At 36.4% G+C, this 25,198-nt stretch overlaps 1 protein-coding gene across 4 annotated transcripts in view; it reads left to right on the top strand.

Moving 5' to 3' along the window:
* Nucleotides 1-25,198, top strand: part of TMEM116 (transmembrane protein 116) — a 436,275-nt gene that overhangs the window by 401,987 nt on the left and 9,090 nt on the right. For 3 of the 4 annotated variants that reach the window (XM_044068383.1, XM_044068382.1, XM_044068381.1), the window contains exons 9-10: nt 6,911-7,055; nt 18,578-18,654. In XM_044068383.1, coding sequence (XP_043924318.1) covers nt 6,911-7,055; nt 18,578-18,654 — 222 coding nt within the window. The remainder of the gene's footprint in view (nt 1-6,910; nt 7,056-18,577; nt 18,655-25,198) is intronic. The other variant, XM_044068384.1, reaches the window with a different exon arrangement.

Below are 25,198 nucleotides of genomic sequence, written 5' to 3'. Positions count from 1 at the left end.
TGTAAATGTTGAAATTTATGCATTGAATTACGTCTTTTCATTTTTGTAAGATTGTGACAAGCCAATTGCAAATGTCATGGAGCTTATCTGTAAATGTTTAATTAGCTGTAAGAACTATGTCCTTTTGTAACATGTGAAATGTAACTTGCAATTATTGTGGAGCTTTTCTCCCCAGGCCTCCACTGAAAACAGGCTCTTCTTGGCCCAGTGGACTTCCCCGGTCATCAAACTTAAATAAATAAATAAAATAAAATAAATAGCCTGCCCTAATTCTATCAATGTTTCTGGTACTTTGAATCATTATATAACAGTTCAAATCAACTTCTAAATCAGTTTTTGTGTTATGTATATTGCTAACTGAAGGTGAAATTTATTTCTGAGATTACTATGCATATTCTCATTTATTCACTCTATCATTCATTCATATTCCAACTACTCACATAATCCACTGCAGGGTCATTTGGGAGCTAGACCCTATTCCATCATTCTGTGTACACATGGCAGACACACACACACACACACACACACACACACACACACACACACACACACACACACACACACACACACACACACACACACACACACACACTCACAGAGACATTTAAATAAGTGCAACATTTAGTACATTTTAGTTCACCTAAGCCTGTATGTTAATGACTGTTTGGTGAGATTTAGATTGGAAGAACTTAATTGCATTTCAGAATTAAGAAATATTACTTTCTGAGGCCTTTTGACTAGAATAACAATATAAATTGCGCTTGATCCCCACCTTTCCTGTAACTAGTCTAGTCCAGGTACAGATTTGCTGTATCCAGGACTGTTTGTAAGCTTCTGAGCCGCCCAAGCCTTTGTGTTGGAGTGCAGCCTTCTAGCTTATCAGTGGGAGTGGTAAGCACTAGGTAGCCTGTCTACCACAAGAGGAGTGGTTCTTGGCCCAGGAATTGTAGTTTACTGATCACTCGGGAAGTTGTCCAGCTCTTTCAACTTTCTGGTTTAAAAGACCACATCTGCGCTTGTTTCCCATCTTTCCTGTAACTAACCTACTGGAAAGCACTAGAAAGCCTAAACTGATACAAGCCTTCTAGCTTAAAAGAGAGACTTTTGCGTGATTATCAGTTTTCTGTATTTTCTTGCTGTACTTAACTGTTTTCCGCCTAAACGCTGATTTTCTAGCACTTATTGTAATTTAAAAGCTTGTTTTTTTCACATATTGTACTTATTTGACTGTCTGCACTTTTAAAAAGTTGTTTTATTGTTTAAATAAATTGTTTAACTGTTGTAGTCTACACACTAAAGTGCGATAGCCTTTTTTGATCGCTTGTAGTCATTTAAAGCTGTCTTAAGTGTACTTTTCACTCTTTTTGCCTTGTCTTTTCAAAAAAAAAAAAAAATTTAGTCTAGTTTTCAGGCTAGTGCTGAATTAAGGGCTGTGTTACAAGTTTCTGAGTTGCCCATACCTTACTTGGATAGAGGGAAGTTTCTCTGTTCACCTGTGAAAGAGGGGAACTTTGAGCAGCCATCTGTCTCTGGAGGAGTGGTTCCAGCCCAGAAGTTAGTAGTTTATAAACCACATTTGCATGGTTTTGTGCACCGGGGAGCACCGGTTAGCTAGGGTTAAATTATTCCTGGCTCCACTAAGTCTCCTCTTCAGTTTTTCACTTGAAACTAGTCTAACTCTCAACCTAAGCACTCAAAAAGCATCCTACAGTCCAGCACTTGCTCAGACCTAATAGCAAGCACTAATATACCCCGACACTTGATTGCCCAGCAGGGCAAGGCTCTTTATCCACCCCTCACCAACCAAGCGACTAAGCAGCTCATCCTACTATTCAGGCATGACCAAAGGGCAACTTCAGGTGTACTCTCCAGTCCAGCTGGTGAATCTGGGTATCCTGAGGCAATGTTACAACTGCCTCATGTACACAGACAGCCTTCTCCTCCTACCACAAAACACTAACATATGCGAGAGATGCAATTATATAGCCAAACAGGAGGCTAAGGTCTCTCCACCCAAGACTGGAACACGCAGTCTTGAGGAGAAGGTTAACACTTGCACCATACCTCCAGCCTAGCATAGACCTACTAAACCAGCACTGGCAAAAAATACACATAAATACACTAAATCATACTCGGAGGCTCTAAATAAAAACCTGCAAAAGCATCAGAGAGTTCCAAAGCAGACACCCACAAAACCTGCACCTCCCGTCACAAATCAGACAACACATAAAACACAAAGTCAATGTGCCGCACAATCACAGCCCTTAAGGCGAAATAACATACCTAACACACTAGTAATAGGTGACTCAATAGTCAGGCACACTGACACTCCACTCACTAGGCTGGACAAGGAGAAGGTTACTGTTAGCTGCCTGTTGGGAGCCAGAATCTGCCACATAACACAAGCACTCAGGTCACTCCAGAACAAGTACAAATATGACGCTGTCATTGTTCATGTTGGTGTGAATAACCTGAGACGTACCTCCCTGGACTACATTAAAAGAGACATGGAAGAGCTCTCTGATCATGTAGCCCAGGCGGGTATGACCTTGACCCTGACCAGCATCCTGCCCTCACCAAGAATGATACCTCAGTATAAAGAAAAAAATGATCAATTTCAACAATTGTCTAAGCTTCTGGTGTCATTCAAAGGGGATCCAGTGTCTGTCAGCCTGGGATGACATGCTCAACAAGCCGCGTTGCTTCACAAGAGATGGCTTGCACCTGCCACCCCTTGGCTTTCGAATACTGGCCAAGGCTCTTGCTGCCCCCATAGTGCCTTTTTTAGGCAAGGCTCAAAATTCAAACCCACCTTCGTAAACAGCACAAGTAAAAAAATAAGGGTTATGCTACTCAACGCCAGGAGTTTAAATCTCAAAATGCATGTGCTTGAAGCACTCCCAAGTATGGAGAACGTCGACATCTGTGCAGTAACTGAAACCTAGTTCAAGGCTCCAGAGAGCACTCCAACACTACTGGGCTACAACTCATACCACACATTTCGGCCACAGAAAATGGACCGAAACACAAAAGGAGGAGGTGTATCCATATTCATCAAGGATACCCACACCTCCAGGTTAGTGGCGCAGCATGATACCTCTGAGATCATTCATGTGCAACTAACATCAGGCAAATCTGCAATGCAAATTGTGGCCTGCTACAGATCACCCACCATGACCCAGGGCCACCACTCTGCCTTTCTGGAGACACTGGAAAACAAGAAGGTCCTACTGAACACCCTGATATTGGGCGATTTCAATTACCCTACCATTAACTGGGAAAACTACTTGAGTACAAACTCCCAGGCTCAGTGCTTCCTGGAATTTATCAACTCAAATGCCCTGGATCAGCTGGTAAACTCCCCTACCGGAGGCCACAACATATTGGACCTGGTCATCACCAACATGGGCGACAGGTGTTCCTTACCGGAGGTCAACCCGTCACTGGTTAGATCAGACCCTAAACTAATCACCCTGGATGTCCACACCCCACCACCACCCCCAACCAAGGAAACCACAGTGAAAAACATTTTTAAAGCAAACTTCATCTTACTTAAGGCAGAGGTGGTAGGTTTCACAGCCCCCACGCTAAAGGATAACACTGCCCAAGATGCAGAATCCTTTACAATTGCACTCTATGAGCACCTACAAGGATGCATGGATCGTGCCATCCCTAGCAAAACCAAGACTCACTCCCCTAAGAGAAGGAAACCAGTCTGGTGGACACCTGCCATAAACAGGTTATACAACAAAAGGAGGAAACAAGTTCAGAAAAAAAGCAAATCCCAAGAAGGACAGACATACCTGATCAGTATCAGTAAGAAACTAAGGTCCCTCATAAAATCATCCAAGGCTAACTTTGAAAGAAAAATAGCCAAGGATTCGAAAGATAACCACAAAGCCTTCTTTAGCTATGTCAAGAATCTAAGTGGCAACTCGCAGATATGCTCTGAGCTAGTGCAAAATAGCACAAAATATACTGAACCTACTGATATTGCCAACATCCTGGCAAATAGATTTAGTGCAAACTTCACCTCCCTCTCACCTTCAAAAGGGCCCACAACAATACCGGAAAAGTGTAATGTCCTGGAAATCACAGAAGCACAGGTGAAAACAGCCCTTTCAAAAGCCAAAAACGCAGCATCAATGGGGCCAGATGGTGTCCCAGGCTGCGTCTTGCATGAACTACAGAACGAGCTAACCCCTCACCTAAGCACGCTGTTCTACCTCAGCCTCTCCACAGGCTACATGCCCATAGAATGGTGCACAGCAATGGTTATTCCACTCCATAAAGGAGGGGCCACAACTGACCCTGGTAACTATTGCCCCATAAGCCTGACTAGCCTGGTCTGCAAAGCTATGGAGCGCATCATCATGGAACTCATTAACAAAGACATTGGGAACCTTCAAACACTTGACCCAACCCAGTTCGGCTTTGTTAAGGGCAGATCATGCCTACTAAATCTGGTTGACTTCTTTGAGACAGTCACCAAGGCCATAGATGAGGGAAAGGTGGTTCACACAGCCTACCTTGATCTCGCCAAGGCGGTCGACACCATTCCTCACTCAAGTATTATAGAAAAACTCACCAGCCTGAACATAAACCCCTATGTCACAAAATGGGTTGCCAACTGGCTTACAGACAGAACTCACACGGTAAGAATAGCGGGCTCCAGGTCCGACTCTAAACCAGTCACAAGTGATGTTCCGCAAGGCTTGGTCCTGGGACCCCTACTGTTCGGCATGTATTTCTCAGAAGTACAGGCAACCACAGGAGGACTATGGCTAACCAAGTTCACCGATGACTGCAAACTGGGAGCCATAACTGACTCTCCTGCTGACATGGACATCCATCAAAAAGGCCTTACTGAGACAGACACCTGGTGTCAAAGTCATGGCCTCAAGCTAAATGCCAAAAAATACATAGTCATCCCGGTTGGGAAAAACAAAACACCCACGAATTACCACATAGGCGGCAGCCCCCTTAATACCGAAGAGGTAATAAGAGATCTGGGGACCCAGGTAGATAGTAATCTGTCCTTTGACAATCATATTGCCAAAGTAGTTAGGAAATCCTTCTATGTGGCCCATCTAATTACTAAGGGGTTTACATCTAGAAATAAAGAGGTTATAGTGCCCCTCTACTTGTCACTCATCAGACCCATCATAGAGTACAATGCCCCATTTGGGATGTACCTCACAAGACACTTCCAACAGCTGGAAAGACCACAAAAGCACCTCACCAAGAGGATTACTGGCCTCAAACATATGTCCTATGCAGCCTGACTGTAAAAACTTCAGCTGTACTCAGTGGCATATCGCTTACTCAGAGGTGATCTCTGCCTGACTTACAAAGCCATGTCCAACTCAGAATTGATGGACATGCTCCACTTAAAAAAATCCAAGTCACTGCGAGCTAAACATTGCCACAACAATAAATAGAACATGCTAGAGGGATAGGTTCCTGTCACAGACACTCCCCATGCTTTGGAACAGAATTCCTAACTACATTAGGCAGAGCCCCTCACTAACATTCTTCGAGAGAAACCTTGACGAGTGGATGGGTAACAGAAAATACACCCCTGGGATCACTTCATTGGCTCTGCTTGACAGAGGTTCAGTTAATCAATCAATGGGCGGCGAAAGCCGACACACTCTGGCTAGGTTTATAAATGCCCTCAGGCAGATAGCCTAGTACCTACCTATGAACCTATAAATAAAATTAAATATGCTATAGATTCTATTACATTTAAACATGCATAGAATTCTTAATGTATGATTTTGTAACTTATATTTTACTGCAGATTGTCATTGTAGAGACATCTTCCAGACATGACTGTGCAAGAATTTTTAGCCCAGTTCACATTCTGAGTGATAAAATAAAAAAGCACTCACACCTTCTGCTGTTAATTGATTTATCTTTTATTTCTAATATTCAACAAATGTGAAGAAGTAATAGTGCTACAGACAGTGCTATTGTTTTTATTCATGACTGGAGCTGACTGCGGTATTGTAATGCAAGGTTAACGATACTGCCATCTTAATACGCCTTGCTTTGATCTTATCCTGATAGTCTTTAGTGAAGTAGCTGAATGGGTACATCAATATACTAAAGATGTCTGCAGGAACAAGGTAATCAGATGGAATCAACCGCATATCAGCTATTGGCATCCTTGGGTGAATTTGACAAGATGACACCTCTTTCCATAGTCTTTATGTTCTTGCAAGTCCACAGTATGTGGTTCTATTTCGTGCTCTATTAAAACAAAGAAAAGCAATATGGCTAGGCTTTGCAGGAAATGATTTCTGATATAAGGCTAGTATTAAGAGTGTCAGTACTTCCAGCTGTGTTACTGCTATTTTTAAAAAGGAGACATGCTATGACAAGCGCAACACAACCTTTTGAGGCTCATCCAGTATAACAACCTATCAATAGCAAGTCGACATTTGTACTGATTGTCTTCTTCAAGGGCAGTTAGCATTGTACATAGAGCTTTATTAAAATCATATTTAGATGCAGATAACCTAATATTTAAAAGTCAGGAACTGTATTCTTCCCAACTGATCATTAGGGAGGTCAGTCTAGTTTACAAGAAAATATTTTCCCCTGACAAGACAGTACAATGTGATCTCACAGCAGCAGTTTGTAACATAAAACAGAGACTAGGTGATAGGGTCAGATGAATTCAAAGGTAATTTCATTGAAAATTATGTTTATACAGATTAACAGGGCAAATAGAAAGAGAAGTGTGCACAGACTATAAGTTGCACTTTTACAAAATATGAAGTTTTTAAAAGTTTTTTTCTTTAGTGTGCTATTAGTGCTTTTTTAGGTTTCATACATGACTGGCACACCATTTGCAGTTATTTATAACTTCCCTTCATATATTAATGAGCATTATTTTTTTCAGGTATTAATAATTAAAGCTCGAATCATATTCAAAAAATGTGTCAAATCAACAGGATTTTTAGGTAATCAGCAGTGGGCTAAGATCAATGTGCTTGAAAATCGAGTGATTCTGTATCCAGCTTCCTTCTTCTGTTGCTGGGGTCCAGGTTAGTACATGGATGTATTTTTGTCACTACCTTAAAGTGAAACATTGCGATCACTTAACTTCAGTCTGAAAATATTTTTCTCAACTGAGAAAAATCATTGTGAATTATCACAAATCTGTTCCATGTACTTGGATACATGAGCACTTGTGTTCAAGCACACACACACACACACACACACACACACACACACACACACACACACACACACACACACACACACACACACACATTCATACACAGGTACTCATGCAAATACACACACACACACACACACATACACACACACACACACACACACACACACGTATTGTATGTATGAAGTACAGACAAATCTTTATTTTATACAGCATATTTAAATGGGTCTGTGTTTGTCCCTTTATCAAACTTTGAATATGGTCGGAAGAACAGAACATAATGTGCATGCGGTAAGGTGAGAGTGGGGTTGGGATACTATTGTGGAAACTGTGAGATATATTGAAGGTTTTGGCATTAGGGGGATGGGGTGTTTGTGTGAGTGCATGAAGTTAGGGTTAGAGTAAGAGATAAGTAAGGGGATAGATTTAGTGTTGTGCATGTGTGTTGGTGTTTTGTTTGTGTGTGTGTGTGTGTGTGTGTGTGTGTGTGTGTGTGTGTGTGTATATATATATACGCACCCGTATGTGAGTGTGTATGTCTGTACATGTCTGTGGTTTGTTTACATTACCAATTATGATTTGACATTTAGCCCTGCTGTCTCAAAAGATGACTATCCATGCTAAAATATAGTTCTTGTGACTGAAGGTGCACAGGTGAAACATGAGCTGGGGCAGGGATATCCAACATGAAAAAAAAAAAAAACTGTATTGTGGGCTGCTAATAACTCATTTAGCTCTGCTGCACTGAACACTAATAGAAGGTTGCCGTAAACTGGAGTGCCTTGATCAAAAGCAATAGAGTACCAGCTTCTACATTCAACCAGCTCAATGTTGGGGAATGGTATCCAAGACGTTCAACCAGCTCAGCGTCGGAGAGTGGTATCCAAGACATTCAACCAGCTCAGCGTCGGGGAGTGGTATCTGAGACATTCAACCAGCTCAGTGTCAAAAGATGGTATCGGAGACATTCAACCAGCTCAGTGTCAGAGGATGGTATCTGAGACATTCAACCAGCTCAGTGTCAGAAGATGGTATCTGAGACAATCAACCAGCTCAATGTTGGGGAATGGTATCCAAGGCATTCAACCAGCTCAATGTCGGGGAGTGGTATCTGAGACACTCAACCAGCTCATTGTCAGAAGATGGTATCTGAGACATTCGACCATCTCAGTGTCCGAGGATGATATCTGAGACATTCAACCATCTAAGTGTCAGAGGATGGTATCTGAGACACAACCAGCTCAGTGTCAGAAGATGGTATCTGAGACACTCAACCAGCTCAGTGTCAGAAGATGGTATCTGAGACATTCAACCATCTCAGTTTCAGAGGATGGTATCTGAGACATTCAACCATCTCAGTGTCAGAAGATAGTATCTGAAACATTCAGCCATCTCAGTGTCAGAGGATGGTATCTGAGACATTCAACCAGCTCAGTGTCAGAAGATGGTATCTGAGACATTCAACCATCTCATTGTCAGAGGATGGTATCTGAGACATTCAACCAGCTCAGTGTCAGAAGTTGGTATCTGAAACATTCAGCCATCTCAGTGTCAGAGGATGGTATCTGAGGCATTCAACCAGTTCACTGTTGGGGAGTCTTATCTGGGACATTCAACCATCTCAGTCTCAGAAGATGGTATCTGAGACATTCAACCAGCTCAGTGTCAGAAGATGGTATCTGAGACATTCAACCATCTCAGTGTCAGAGGATGGTATCTGAGACATTCAACCAGTTCACTGTTGGGGAGTCTTATCTGGGACATTCAACCATCTCAGTCTCAGAAGATGGTATCTGAGACATTCAACCAGCTCAGTGTCAGAAGATGGTATCTGAGACATTCAACCAGCTCAGTGTCAGAAGATGGTATCTGAGACATTCAACCATCTCAGTGTCAGAGGATGGTATCTGAGGCACTCAACCAGCTCAGTGTCAGAAGATGGTATCTGAGACATTCAACCATCTCAGTGTCAGAGGATGGTATCTGAGACATTCAACCATCTCAGTGTCAGAGGATGGTATCTGAGATTTTCAACCAGTTCAGTGTTGGGGAGTGGTATCTGAGACATTCAAGCATCTCAGTGTCAGAGGATGGTATCTGAGACATTCAACCATCTCCATGTCAGAGGATAGTATCTGAGACACTCAACCAGCTCAGTGTCAGGGGATGGTATCTGAGACAGATTTAAAGAGAACTTAACAAGGTGGTGACCTCACAGTGAGGCAGACTCTACTGCCAAGTCAAAAGTAAAAACAACAAAGGTAAAAAACGTCAAATTCAGACAAACCCTTCATTATTAAAAGGAAGTCCTGAGCAACAGTTACAGAGTCATCATTGTCCCAGGCATTGAAATCATCTAGAATCAATCCGGTATAAGCACTGGGTCAACAAGGAAATATGAAAACACTTGTAGAAACCACCTCAAATTACCTAGTTGAAGGTAAATGGGAAGGAATCCACAGCCTGCTCTTTTACCCAGGATGTGCCCAAAGGTATTAGATATTCCAACTTTAACCTTGGAAAGTCTCAGCAGTAACAAATTGCCTCCCTCATGCTTACCTGATCTCAAGTGCTAATAACTGAAAAACCAGGAAGAATTGCAGAAAGCAAAATAACTCAAAATTTGTCATCTAAGAAGTCTTAGTGATAAAAACAATGTTAACTTCATAATGCAAGTCAGAAATAATCTTAGGCTTATTGTGAATGGACTTGGCATTAGTATAAAGCCAAAGAGAAGCAGAACGTGATCAAATCCCCTGTACCTGGCTAGCTCATTTGGTACACTAAATAAAAACATATCATGGACAGTTAGTGTTTCATCCTAAGGTAGCAAAAGGAGGCCATAGTAGCCAACCACACCCTGCTTCAATACCAGACCTCATCTGATTCCAGCCCTATACTTGCTTAAAAGATTGTGTCTTGACATAATTGAAAATGGTGATGTTAAGTCTAGGAAGAAAGAGCAGCAGAGTACCAATGGAGCATTCCTAGAATAATAAATACATTGTCAAACTACGAGATATACTAATACTAGTTTGAAATGATCAAATCATAATAGAACATATACAATGAATATCCAAAGCAATGTATTGATCTTAGCCAAAATTCAGCAAATAAATGGATAACTTAACTTTGAGGTTTTGGCAAGAGCCAAAACCAAAACTGATGAACGTAAACAAAACTAGTAAGGATAGACAACATTACTTATCATGCAAGAAATCTGGCTCCAAAAAGCAACACAGTTATACTGCAGCAATTTTAAGAAAGCATTTTAAGATAATAGTCATTATTAAATTTTTGATAAATCCAGCAAAAGTAAATAATCCATGAATCACTTAAATATGTTTAGAAGAAAACACAGAAAAATATTCCTGAGCAATCTAGTTGACTATATAGGTAAGACATATTTAAACATGCCTCAATAATTACAGCTAACAACATCTAGGGCTATCATATGTTCATCTAGATGTAAGATGTTATGTGCTTTCTTTAAAAGACTCAATTATTTTTAAGAACTACTATTATAATATTAAGGTGTATAATTGATGTGCTGCTTTTTTTTTTTTTTTTAAACAAGTTTATTGTTTTTAACATACAAAATAAATATCATAACAATCTTATACAAGCAATTAAAATGTAAATAGTTATAACATTTAATAAAACAACCAAAATATTTACAGAGACATCCACTACAAATCAAATCAATTGATTAAACTGTAATGTCTTACTAATGAAACTAAGATTTTTTAACAGGTTTTGTAAAGTATCCCATATAATATAGTAAGACGTTTTTCTAGTAGTTCTTGACTTTATTGTCATTAATTCCATATGACACACTTCAGTCATAACATTTTTAAATTCATTAAATGAAGGAGGAGTATCTGAAATCCAATTTCTGGTTATTATTTTTCTAGCCACTGCTAGAATAGACCATAATAAGGGAAGTTTAACTTTTTTAACACTTTTAGGAACAGGAGTGTTAAATAATATAAGTGATTTAGAGACAATGAAATTATCTGTGAAAAGAGCCTGCAAAAAATCATTGATTAACATCCAATATTCCTTCAATTTTATACAGTCATAAAACATATGTGCCCAATCAGCATTTATTTCTATATTACATCTCTTACATAAGTTGTCTTTATTATTTATTTTATTCATCATTAAAGGTGTATAGAAAGATCTATGTAAAAATTTCCAAGTAAAAAGTCTCCAATTAATGGAAGAAGTAGTTTTATAAGCAGATTCCAATATATATTGTTTATCTTGTTTTGGTGATTCACCATTAATGGAAATTAAATAATTCCAATAAGTATCTGAACTGTAATGAGTTTCTTCTCTAATAATTTTATGTATGTGTGAGAGCTTACCTTTATCAGAAACCCTATGTTGTAAATTTAATATCAAGTAATCAATCAGAATTGGGACAGATTCTTTAACTGTTAAAGACATTAAATCAAGTTTATTAATAAGATGTTGTCTAAAAGTCTGAACTTCTAACCAACATGTTTCTCTCAAATCAAATTCTTGCTTTAAGAAGTCTAAATTTTTCACTTTATTGTCAGACAGCAACTGATACCAATACTTTAAATCATTCTCTGTGACTAAAAGGATTCTTTCAGAGGTGGTTGATAAAAGAATACCTTGTGTATACATTATAGGGAATAGGATAAAATTCCATTCCTTATACTTAGGATGCATAAATATAAAATTACGATATCTAATAATAATATTTAATGGGTAACTAGCTATATATTTTGGTGTAATAGATGAAGTACAAAATTCTTTTAGTAACCATAACATGAGGTTATTTACAATAGTATTTTTATGTATTAAAGAGATTTTCATGAAGTGAATGCTAATTAGGTCCCAATAATCTTTCCATTTTGCAACATATGACTGATCCTTCTATATCAGTGCTGTTTCTAATCAAATTAGCCCAAGGCTCCATTATTAAAGTAAATAATAGTGGAGAGAGTGGACACCCTTGTTTTATACCTTTTAATATGGGTATTTTTTGTGAGACATATGTTCCTATCTTAATGTAAGCCAATGCTCCTTTATATAGATGTTCAATTAGATTCACAAATGCATCAGAGAAATTTGTACACTTCAATAAGATAAACAAGTAGTCCCAACTTACTGAGTCAAATGCTGAACTTATATCAAGACTAATAAGTGCTAAGTCTTTCTTTTTCCTGTTTGCATAATCAATTAACGTTAAAGTTCTCCTTATATTATCAAAAGTATTTCTATTTATAATAAAGCCTGTCTGATCTATATCTATTATACCTGGAATGATTGTCTTTAATCTATCAGCAAAAATACTCATAAACATTTTATAGTCGACATTAAGTAATGAAATAGGTCTATATGAAGTGCATCTAGTTGGGTCTTTATTGGGTTTTAAAATTGGTGAAATAAATGTGTATTGCCAGGATGGGGGAGTTGTTAACTCATTTTGAGCTAAAATGAAAACCCTATGTATTAATGAGTAAGTACTTTTAGGAAGAATTTTATAAATCTCTGGTATAATACCATCATTACCTGGTGCTTTGTTTGATTTAAGTTTGTTTATTTGTGTAATAACCTCTGTATATTAAATATTTTTATCTATTAGTTTAGTCTGTTGTTTATTAAGTTTTTTGTTCATGTTTGTAGTTATAAATTTCTTTATTTTTATCTTTAGAATCCATGTTAATGTTATTGTGATTAATTTTATGAAAGTGATTTCTAAATTCATCTAATATTTCTGGTAAATTAGAAACATTCTTCTTTTTCCCTGGAGAGAAAATTTCTTTGATATGATTTTGTTTATTCAGCCTTTTTGTTTTATTTTTAAGTCTAAGTAAGTATTTGGGACTTATTGAGTAAGACAACATTTTTCTAATGTTATTTTGACTTTATGGGTTAAAATTTCTTTGTATTTCTCATTTAATTTATTTATTTCCTCAATGACTTTTTTGTCCATAATATTTTCTTTATTATTATGTTTATATGAGTCTAATTTGCTTTGAATATCTAGTAATTCCTTGTCCCAAGATTTCCTTTTATTATTATACCATCTGATACTTTGTCCGTATAAATATGATTTTAAAGCATCCCAAATGTAAACAATGGAGACATCAGGTGTAGTGTTTAAGTCTAAGAAATGTTGCACCTCTGTAAGTATATAATCTTTATAGTCCTTTAGTTGAGTTAAGTATGCTGGTATTCTTTTGATCTAGACATTATAAGTACTCTTTACCATAAATTCAAAGACAGTTGAATTATGATCTGATATAGGACATGAAATGATTTTGGAGTTAATTAAGTCTGTTACCATTTGGTTAGAAATAAAGACTCTATCTATTCTTGAATAAGTTTTATATCTGTTAGAAAAAAAAGTGTATGGTAATGATTTAGAATCTGTCTGATTATTAATATCATTCAAATGATATAAATTAATAAAATCCTTTAAATGTTTTGCATTAGATGTAATTTTCCTTTTTCCTATAGTAGTAGTATCTTTTTCATGTAGGATACAATTAAAGTCACCTGCTAAAATAATATCTCCTATAGAAAATGATATAATCTTATTGACATGGTGTTTCACTGTATTAATGCCAATTCCTGGTATCCAATATACATTGATTAATGTATATACTTTCCCATTAATCTGTATTGTAACCATACAAAACATTCCTTTATCATCTTTATAAGACTTAATAGTTTTAGGTATGGGCATATTTTTGTTCCATAAGATAGCCACTCCTCTTTTTTTCTGTGTGTGTTCTGAGCTAACCAAGACTGTATATTTATTAGTGGCTAATTTATCTATATCCTTTTTCAGGAAATGTGTTTCTTGAAGGAATATTAAGTTGGCTCTATGCAAATTAATATATCTCATTAAACTTGCCCTTTTACATGGGTTATTCAATCCATTAATGTTTAAAGAAATTCCTTTTAGAGATACCATTTAGCTTTTATAAACATATAAAACATATAATCAGAATAACAATTAGCAAAATAAGTATTATTATGTCTCCTCCTTTAGGCGTTCCATTAATTATAGCTGTATTTAATGAAAATCTTATGGAATTTTGTGTAAGTTTCACTTTTATTTGTAGTGACAATGAGTTTATAAAATGTGATGTGGATGTCAAAACTATATACATACAACAATAATCAGGTGAAAATAATGTTTGGATTAAACATTGCATCCAGCCTGGAGTTGAAAACTCCCAACTTCGAGTAGCAAATACCACTCAAGTTATCCCCCTATCCTAAGCAGCAGTACTTCAGCTGCCACCAAATTAATTCAATACTAACTATTATTAACTAAAGTTAACCTCATTTAATTTGATTATCTATTATAACAAAGCTAAACAATTTATATAACAGCTTCATATAAACATATAAAAACATTTAGAAACAACTAATATTGCTATGTACATCTATTCTGTATAATACACTCATAATCAAAATAGCATTCTAACAATCTTGATAATGGGAGCAAAGAAGAGAGAGAGAGAGAGAGAGAAAAAAAAAGTTTGTAAGAATAAGTTCTTATTATATGTTTATGTTCATTTGAATTCAATAACATATATTATCTTAGGCTATTATGGTTCAGACATTACTTATATTAGGGTATTCCCACTTTCTGCCATAGTAATACAGTTAAAAGCTTATAAAACTTTAAATTACTTGTACCAAAAGCTTCCTTCTCATATTTATTATTGCCAATTAAATAAAATATTTATTCTCATGCATAAGTTAAAAGAACATACTGCACAGCAATGTTGATTCCTAGTTATACCTAAATCATTGTGATGAAAGCCATCTGTATTTTATATATCTGATCTGCAGCTTTAAAATATGTCACATGACAATTTCTTCTGAAATATAATCATAATGATACATGTACTTGTCTGTTAGTCAAGGCAAATGATTTATAACATTACATATGTTTAAATCATAAGCATTTATATACATTAAAGTGCTGCAGTCATGTAAGATTTCAAAAACAAGTGTACATGTGTTTTACCTTCTAGACCTTCTAAAATATCTAATTTGTTTACTATGGCATATTAAGTCATTTAAAATCATTATAACTTTTATATTTTATAAATTACATCTTAAATAAGTAAGTTATTATAAAGAAAAACTCACATTTAGGTGTCATAAAGTTCGTTTTTCATCACAAAGTCGCATTTACAGCAGTTCTACTTCCTGAAACAGTTTACTTCTTGAATCTGTGATGTGTCAGTGTGAAATCAGGGGTCAAAGTTCAAAATGGCTGCTTTCAGCTTCTCTGCGTGTATTCTGAGTGTTGAAGCTTTTAAAACGACTCGAGGACACTATTCACAAGGAAACCCACATCCCAGATTGTCTCCCATAACATTCTGGCAGGAATATTAGTAAAAGCAAGTGACTGACATTCATTTTGTAATACAAATGAATCTAAACAGTGCAAAACCTTCTCGAAGCATTTTACAAGTCATTACAGTCTCTATGACAGTGAAACCAAGCCTACAGCTGTTTAACATAAACACAACTTATTTTTATATGCCCCATTTCATTTTCTCTTACAGATCTTATTATATACACATATCAGTATTATCAGAAGCATATAACTTTATAGATAAGAGAGAGAGAGAGAGAGAGAGAGAGAAAAAAAAAAAAAAAAAAAAAAGGGACCTACAAAAAGCATCTACAAAGATATATTACTTGCTGTTTGTTTTAATAAAGTAGAACATGAAATATATTACTTTCAACTACTTTAGTTCTAGTTAACTGTAATTATATCATGACATATTATTTGAAATCATGTATTAAGTAATTAAATCATGGTATAATATTTAGCAACAGTATTTAAACAGCATAAATAATTTTAAAGAACTAATAAATTATTTTTCCCCTTATTTCATATTTTTCATCAAACCTCTCTCCCTGCCCTCCCCCACCCCTCTCTAAATGTATAGTTTAAAGAGAATGCCATTATTTAAAACAAGAAGAGAAAGGAAATGCATCAAATTACTAACCTTAGGTCTCTTTATCACAAAGAGAAACAAGTTAATTCATAGCAGGTTATTTGTTCCTCAGAATGATTGATTATTTATAAAACAAAATCAGTTCTTTGCACACAAAAAAGTAACTTTGAATAAATCCTTAAGATATTTGTGGCTTTCTTGAAAATGTAGTAACTGCAATTAAAGAGTTCAAAGAAATATAGAACATGTCATTTGTTTTTTAGTCTTTTTTGCTTCTCTGAAGTCTTCCAAGAAGTTCCTGTTGCCATCCTCTTTAGCGAAGGACTTGCCCATTCCATATCTTCTATTTTATCTAATATTTTATTTTTTTTAATATACAGCAAAGCAGAGTCCAAGTCTTCAAAAATTCTAGGGCCATCTGGTAAAAAGATTTTTAGTTTGGAGGGAAATAGAAGATGAGTTTTGAACTGTGCTTTCTTAAGCTATCTTATTAATGGCAAAAAAACGTTTCTTTTTGTTATTACCAAGGAAGAATAGTCATTGTCAAAACGCACAGTTGCCTCATTAATTTTTATAGGTGCTTTATCCCATGCAGATTTTAATACCATCTCCTTGTCATAAGATGATAAAAATCTTACAATAACTGATCTAGGATACTTTTTATTTGTATTAGAATTAGATAAAGACCTATGGGCTCTTTCAATACCAAAAGAAAATGCTTCTGACAGATCTAAAGTTTTGGGAAGCCAAGTATTTAAAAAGGAAGTAATGTTGTTACCTTCTATATTTTCTGGCAGTCCAAAAATCCTTATATTATTGCGTCTGGATCTGTTTTCCAGGTCATCTAGTTTGGATTGAAGGTGTGTGTTCTGTTTCATTAAAAATTCAATGTTAATTTCTTCTTCCTGAATTCTGTTGTCCATATCATTAAGAGTCTCTTCTATACCTGTAATCTGAGCTTTCTGATGTTGTAAGTCTTGATGTAACAAATCCATTTGTTTTGTGGTTTTTCTATAAAGTTATCAATTTTAACATCCAGTCTGTCCATTTTAGTTGTTAGTTGCTGAATAGTTGATAGTAAAGACTGAAGCTCTTTCTTGATGCTGGAATCCTGACTGTTAGCCTTACTGGAACTCATTCTGAACAGAGGTGATGAAAGAGAAATTTCCAAGAAGATTTCTGACAGGAAAATTATTTAAATTTTCTTTCTTTTTTAGATATTATTCAAGATACTGATATTCCAAACGTTTTTAGAAAGAAAATTATTACATTAGTTGAATTTTAAAGTAATTATTTCCTGTCAGTGTAGTTATGTTGGTGGAGCTGAAGAAATCTGCTGCTATCCTGTGTTCATCCTTGGCCACGCCCCCCTGATGTGCTGCTTTTGAAGTGTTCTCATTTCAAAGGACTGCAGCTTGTTATAATTTCCTTGATTCTCCATCCTGGAATAGTTATATAGTAGGAGCAAAAGTTATCCTAAAAATGTTGCAGTCTAAGTACATAGAAATTGATTTTGAGTTAGGTAAAACAGATTTAAAAAATAAATCTTCATTTTAATGGTAATAGCTAGATAATATCGGGCTTCTAAATTTTTACTTTGTTTTACTTGCTTTCCTGTCATGAGCTCATGGATACAGGTGTGTGTGTGTGTGTGTGTGTGTGCACGCGCACATGTGTGGGTCCCATATAATTTTTTTTTTTTTTTTTATTTTCTTGCATGGTATCTCTCTAACTTAATTTTCCTTGTGTTATATTCACCTGTGTCTTATTTTCTATTGTAACACTGAGACTGCAGGCTAATATGTTTGCTCATGCAAGGTGTTTGTGCATTCTTCACAACTGTCTGACTGTGAAGTTATATATAAGTAAGAGTGTTGAGGATGGCTTTATGGTGGTATAGGGGGTTGCTCCTCAAAAACATTGTTTTACTTTTGTGTGTCATGGCGTCTATGGGACTTATGTTGTCATTTTCATGTGTTTTGGCTTTTTGTTATGATCTAATCCATTTTATAAGATGAACGCCTCATGATTTGTTACTGTATTTCTAAGAAAACCCCACTTTACCTAATGTATATCAGTGCTGAGCTTGGTGTAAATAGGCTTTCATTAGAAATACTGTAATAGGACACCCACCTTAAACAGTGATGAAAAAAAGGTTCTTTCCATTTGAAACATCCTCATGAGAAAATTTAAAAGAGAAGATGAGACAATCTGATTTTCAGATTCATTGCTTTAAACAAAGAAGAACTAAATAAAAGGTGCTTGCTGAAATGTAATAAAACTGCTTTGTCTTTTACCTGGCACTATAGCTGCACACATAATTGGCACCTTTGTAACTGCTGTTAGATTTTTAGTGACTCTCAGAGATACATGTATTAATTGGTCCACTAAATTATTCTTAAAAATTCCATTGCAGCAGTCATTTTCACCATAATTAAACTCTTTCATCCAAGTGGAGTGAAGCCTTTGTATGCAGTTCTGTGTGTTCTACAAGTAAGTCATGATTTTTTTATTTATTTGTTTACAGCAAGGTATTCTTTGTTGCATAGTTATCAGTAGCCATTAGTGAGCTTTTTTATGTCCAATACCAGGAAAGGCCTCATATCGTAAACCCGTATAGTGTAATGTGAGGCAGGAGGTGTAGAATGAGGTTTGTTTGGTTTTGCAGCTTATAATAAATTAAGGTCCTCGTTAGCCTTCTTTCATGTTTCATACTATAAATGAAAGAAACCAGTACACTTCTTGTACCAATATGGGCTCCTAGGTATGGTCTCAGGTTACTGAGTCAAATACAATATTCTCATATGGTCAGAGTAGATGATAATTCAATCAAATATCAGATTTGGAAACTTTTTTCATAAATTGTTTTTCTATGGGAGGAGGGGACAAATCTCCCACACATCATATATAGACAGAATTCAGGCTATTCAGCTCCTCCAAGGTTTCTTCACCTTGAGGTAGGGAAGAAACTTTGATACTTATCCCTGTCATTCAGGAATTCAGTGAATTTTTAGCTAGTTTCTGAACTCATAACTGTAGTGAATTTTGTCCCTGGACAGTATATTATAGGATGTGTGGAGTGAATAAATCGTAAAGGTCATCTCTTGGAAGAAAGATTTATTTCTGTGAAAACCATTCTGTTGTTCGCATATTATTCTGATAAATGTTAACAATTACATCCTGTTGTCTTCTATGGTACAGCTTAATATGACTCACCCTCTAGGTGTGTTGGCCTCTGTCTATCTGTTAAGGTCACATTAACTAACTACATATAATCCTGGGTGCACCTTAATCATACATTTGCCTACATAGTAAACATCTTGTCTCCTCTACTGACTTTTAACTTCTTCAGGAATTTGTTTGCAAACTGGGGGATGGTACTTCAGATATTTCTGCACTACATACCTGATAAAGTCACCTGCTCACCTTATTAATGCATGTTAACTGTAAACCTAATCTGACACATTACCTTACAAAAATGCTTTCCATAATGCTGCCTTTATTTAGACAAATTTGGTTTGAATGTAGTTATAATGGTTTGGTTTGGGGGATCACAAAAGGAAACTTTTTGTTTTCTTTGTGATATTTTTTTCTTTTGTTGCTGTTGTTTTCACAAAGTATAAGCACTGAAGAGGTTTGTTCAATAGTTTTGCATTTCAATGCATAATCCTACATAAGTAAATAGATATGTTTGTGTATATATATATATATATATATATATGTGTGTGTGTGCGTGTGTGTGTGTATGTGTGCATGGGTGTGTGCATGTGTTTATATATATATCTATATATATCTATATATATATATATATATATATATATATATATATATATATCTTTTAGGTTTTAGTTGATATGATTGAATGGCCAGAATGTTGAAACCCACTTTGTCGAGACCGCAACGTCAAACATTGCATTACACACACACACATATATATATATATATATATATATATATATATATATATATATATATATATATAGAAAAAATATATATATACATATACACACACACACTTTATATACTCAAACAAAAACCAACAACCTCAACAGTTAAACCATCGGGCCCTATTACTGGAATGGACACAAAATCAAAACAGACAAAAAGCAGTACAGAACACAAGTTTTGTATGGGGGCAAAACACCAATGCCTGCTGAACCTCAATTTGGGATAACCAGGTACTGCCACTGCCTGTCTGTGTCTGTTTGATAAATACGGCTCAATGTTTTGACTGTCAGGATTGTGGTCTTTCGAGTATATGAAGTAGACAGATATGTGTGTGTGTGTGTGTGTGTGTGTGTGTGTGTGTGTGTGTGTGTGTGTGTGTGTGTGTATCTATCTATCTATATATATATATATATATGTATATGTATATGTATGGATTCACTTCATAACACTGAAAACTCAAAACACTGAAAATAAGAAAACTTCATAATATAGAAGACCAAAACACTGAAACTTCAAAACACTGAAAACTCAAAATACTGAAACTCAAAACACTGAAAACACATATACATATGCTGAGTTTAAACAACATAAATCATAGCACTTTCCACCAAGTGTAGGCAGGGGGGCAAGCTCCCCTGCGCCCTCCCATGTGGGGGGCTGTCCCCCCACGCCCCCTGCTACTTAAATATATCAACTCCAAGATTGCACTTAGTGTAGTGAAGTGCAATCTTGGAGTTGATATATATATATAAGTAGCAGGGGGTGTGGGGGATGCAGGGGTGCTTGCCCCCCTGCTTACACTTGGTGGAAAGTGCTATGATTTATGTTGTTTAAACTCAGTATATGTATGATATGTGTTTTCAGTGTTTTGAGTTTCAGTGTTCTGAGTTTTCAAGATTTTGAAGTTTCAGTGTTTTGAGCTTTCAGTGTTATGAAGTGAATCCATATATATATATATATATATATATATATATATATATATATATGTATGTGTATATTATTTATTTTATTATTTATTTATTTATTTATTTTACATTTGTTGACCGGGCTAGTCTAGCTGGATATATGTCCATTTTCAGTAGAGGCCCGGGGAGAAAAGCTCCAAACAGGAATAATGACAAAGTTAACAATGTTCAGAACCAGTAATAATCACAATACAGAGGTAGTATTGGTCTACTGAACAGTTGTAATAATAAATTTGTATATTAAATAATTATAGTAAAAATTAAACTAAACAATTCTGCAAAATTTAAACTAAACAATTCTACAAAAAATTAAATTAAACAATTTTTACAAATCACACTAGAAGGTATGAGCAAGTCTTAGATAAGGGAAATAATATATATGTTATTCTCAATATAACAGAGTAGGAGTTGTAAGTAGAATTGAAGGCAAAGGTTACAGGAGTAGGGATAGGGTTAAGAATATAAAGTGGAAAAAAGATGTCAGTGAGGGTTAGTACATGGACAAAGCCATGTTCTTTAAGATGTTTTTTAAAAAGAGAAGTAGAAGCGATGGTAGATAATTCAGCAGGAAGCTGATTCCAGAATTTACCTGCAGTGTTTGAGAAAAGTGAATCCCCGGCTTTGTTGTTAGCTTTATTTGATAAAACTAGAAGCTTGTTAGCAGAGCGTAGTGTAGGTAGATTAGTATAAGGAGTAATTAGATTAGTCAGGATAGGGGTGTTGTTAGGGAGGTATAGAATCTTTTGCGTAATAAGCAATTGTTGAAAGAGTATATGGCTTTGCAGTTCTAGCCATCCAAGTTGTTTGAGGTTAAGGCAGTGGTGAGTTTTAAAGGGGGAACTCGTGATGAATCTAGCTATGCTATTATAACGTGGAGAGTTTAGAGAGGTTGTTTTTGGATAGGTTGGTATATATGACAGAGGCATAGAAAAGGGTGGAAATGAGGTGGGTCTGAGCAATTGTTTTCCTTGCAGAAGGGGTGAGGAAGGTTTTTATTCTATAGAGGGTGCCAAGTTTTCTGTTAACAGACTTTATAGTGGAGTTTATGTGTTCATCATAGTTGAGATGATTATCAATAGTTACACCTAGTAGGCGGGTTGTAGTATCTGGGAAAATGTTGGTACCATTGCTAGAGGTTATAGAGAAGAAAGGAATGGATGATTTATGAGTAGGAGTAAGAAGCAGTAGTTTTGTTTTTTTTTTGGATTTAGGAGGAGGCAGTGTTGCATAAACCAGTTTTCAACATTCTGAAAAACAGTTTGGGTGAGGGAGTGGAGAGAGGATATATCCTTGGCCGTACATATTAAGGTGGAGTCGTCTGCATATTGAATGCAGGTGGCTTGAGGTATGTTCATGTGTAAGTTGTTAATAAATAAGGAGAAGAGTAGGGGACCTAGGATAGAGCCCTGGGGTACTCCTATATTAACTGATAGTAGTGAAGATAGACTGTTATGCCAAAGTACTGCTTGCTGTCTATTTTCCAGATAGGATCTAAACCATTGTATGGCTTGGGGATCGAGAGAGTGAGCCTTTAGTTTGTCAAGCAGTAGGTTATGGTTTAATATGTCAAAGGCCTTTGACAGGTCAATAAATAATGCAGAGGAAAATGAGTTGTTGTTGCGTTTTTTATATATAGAGTCGGTAAAGGATAAAAGGGCAGTAGATGTGCTATGAAATGGCCTAAAGCCATGTTGGCAGTTTGCCAGTAGGTTATTTTGTAGTAAGTGGTTAAGTAGTTGTTTGTGAATACATTTTTCCATTATCTTAGCTAATGGGGAGAGTAGAGCAATAGGGCAAAAGTTAGAAAGCTCTGTAGATGGTCCTCCTTTATGTAGAGGGATGATATGGGATATTTTCCATAGAGCAGGGATTCTGCCCTCAGAGATAGTTCTGTTAATAAGGATAGAAATGGGATAATTTATGGCTTTTGCAGCTATTTGTAGGTATTCAGATGGGAGTTGGTCAGCAGAAGCGGTGCAAGGTTTCAATTTTTGAAGTAGCTTACAGATGAGAGATGTAGATACAGGTTGTATTTGAAAGGTTGGTAATGAAGTATTGCAGATATTTGGTTGGGATACAGTGATGGGTGGTAAAGAATTGGCCAGGGCTTGAATGGCTTCTGTACAGTAGTTATTAAAGGCATCAGGGATCAGGTTGGAGTTGCTATTGTTGACACCGATTGGGTCTGGAGTAGTAGTGTGACCTGACTGAAGGAGTTTGGTTATTGCAGACCAGAATTTTTGTGGAGTTTGTTGATTGTATTTTTGAAGGTGTAGGTAGAAATCTTTTTTGTCTCTAAGAATATCCTTCTTGGTGGCATTTCTTAGCTGTTTAAATTGGAGGTGGGTTGTTGGACATTTGGTAGATCTCCATTTAGCCCAGATTTTATTTCTGAGTAGTATCTTTTGCCTAGTTTGTTTTGTGAGCCAGGGGGCAGATTTGGTTTTTATTCTAGTGGAGCGATAAGGTGCATGGGAGTCTAGGATTTGAAGAAAGTTAGTATTAAAGTAGGTAACAGCTTCATCTAGTTCTAGATAGGTTAGTGATGACCAGTCACATGCTTGCAATTCAGTTAAGAAGCTGTCTGGATTAAATAATTTTATTAAGGGGGAGGTTTTGAGATTATGAGTAGTTGCAATATGGACTTTTTGTCTAATAATGTAGGTAAGTATGTGGTCACTGATATCATCTGGGAGGGTTCCTGGAGTATAAGATTTAGGGTGACTGTTAATAAGGATCCAGTCCAAAGTACTTTCCTTTTTACTGGGTTTATGGATTCTTGTAGTAGTTGTTATTAATTGTGAGAATCCAAAGAGGTATATGTGGTTGGTAGGGTTTAGAGAACTGCAAGTAGACCAGTCTATGTTAACGTCACCAAGTATAATGGTCTCCTGGGGTAGTTGGGTAGAGAGGTGGCTCAGCAGGTTCTCTAGAGAATTTGTATTATTACCTGGAGGTAAATGCATGCAGATTATATAGATTGATTTGGAGTTATTGATTTGGAGTTTGATGGATAGGGTTTCAGATTTGGTGTCTAATGATGGAAGCACATTAACTGGGGAAATTTGGAGGTTTGATTTGTAGAGAATGACTATACCCCCACCTTTTTTATTTTACAGTAATTTCTGAGGATGTTGTAGCCAGGAGGGCTAATTTCCTGGTCTAGAGTAGATGGTTTTAGCCAAGTTTCTGTAAGACAAAGAATGTCGAATGAGTGTACATCAAGGAGTGCATGCAGGTGGGAAAGTTTATTGTTAATACTTCTGATGTTAAGGTGAGCTATCAGAAGGGAGTTAGATGTTTTTTTAATAGTAGAAACTATAGGTACTGTTAACTTGGTAGGGTTAGTAGTGGAGTCAGTATAGGGGCCAGGGTTTGGATGAATTTCACCATCTAGGAGGGGGTGTTGCTGGGGGTATTTGAGAGATTTTAGGAGTTTATAGAGGTTACTGAAAGTCTTTTTGGTAGAGAAGTAAATAAGGTGGGTTGTTCTGTGGAACTTTGGTAATATATAGTTAGAGTAACATGTTATGTTACTATGGTTAAGGGAGAAGGTGAGTGAATATGGTAAAGTCTGTTGGCTGTAATGGTTTTGTTCAGATAGAGAAAGATATTCGTAGGAGGTAAGTGAATAAGGTATGGTAAGAAATGCTAGTGTGATAGTTAAGAGTAATGAGGTGGTGAGTATAGTTGTATTTGTTGGAGCCATAGTAAAAGGATTTACGTAGGGAGTAGGTTGGTAGTAGGTATTGTACTAAGGAAAGGAGAGTGTTTGAAGAGGTTGAGTAGGTTATATGTTAAGTTGGTGAGGAATTAGCAGGGGCTGAGATAAGAGGTAGAGTATTGTAGTGTAGGGTTGGAGAGCAGAGGGTGTGATACGAAAGGGAGTTTAGTAATACTAATCAGGAGATAGAGTAATGGGAGTGGCTAAGTGATAAAGAGGTAAGTGATAGGAAGATAATAAGAAGGGGGAGTGGTTAGTGATGTATAAGTCAGGATCACTGGGGTTGGTTGGGATTTGGGGGTAGGGTAGGGGAGCGGAGTGAGCCCGTAGGGTGAACGGAGCGGGTAGAAAACAGAGAATGGAGCAGCTAGAGGAGAAACAATCAGCAGAGCTGAGAATA

The sequence above is a fragment of the Protopterus annectens genome, chromosome 4.part0 (assembly GCF_019279795.1).
Source record: "Protopterus annectens isolate FY-2018-M chromosome 4.part0, PAN1.0, whole genome shotgun sequence".
Taxonomy (NCBI): domain Eukaryota; kingdom Metazoa; phylum Chordata; order Ceratodontiformes; family Protopteridae; genus Protopterus; species Protopterus annectens.
Note: the sequence above shows the minus strand (reverse complement) of the source record. Positions and strands in the feature narration are given on the sequence as shown.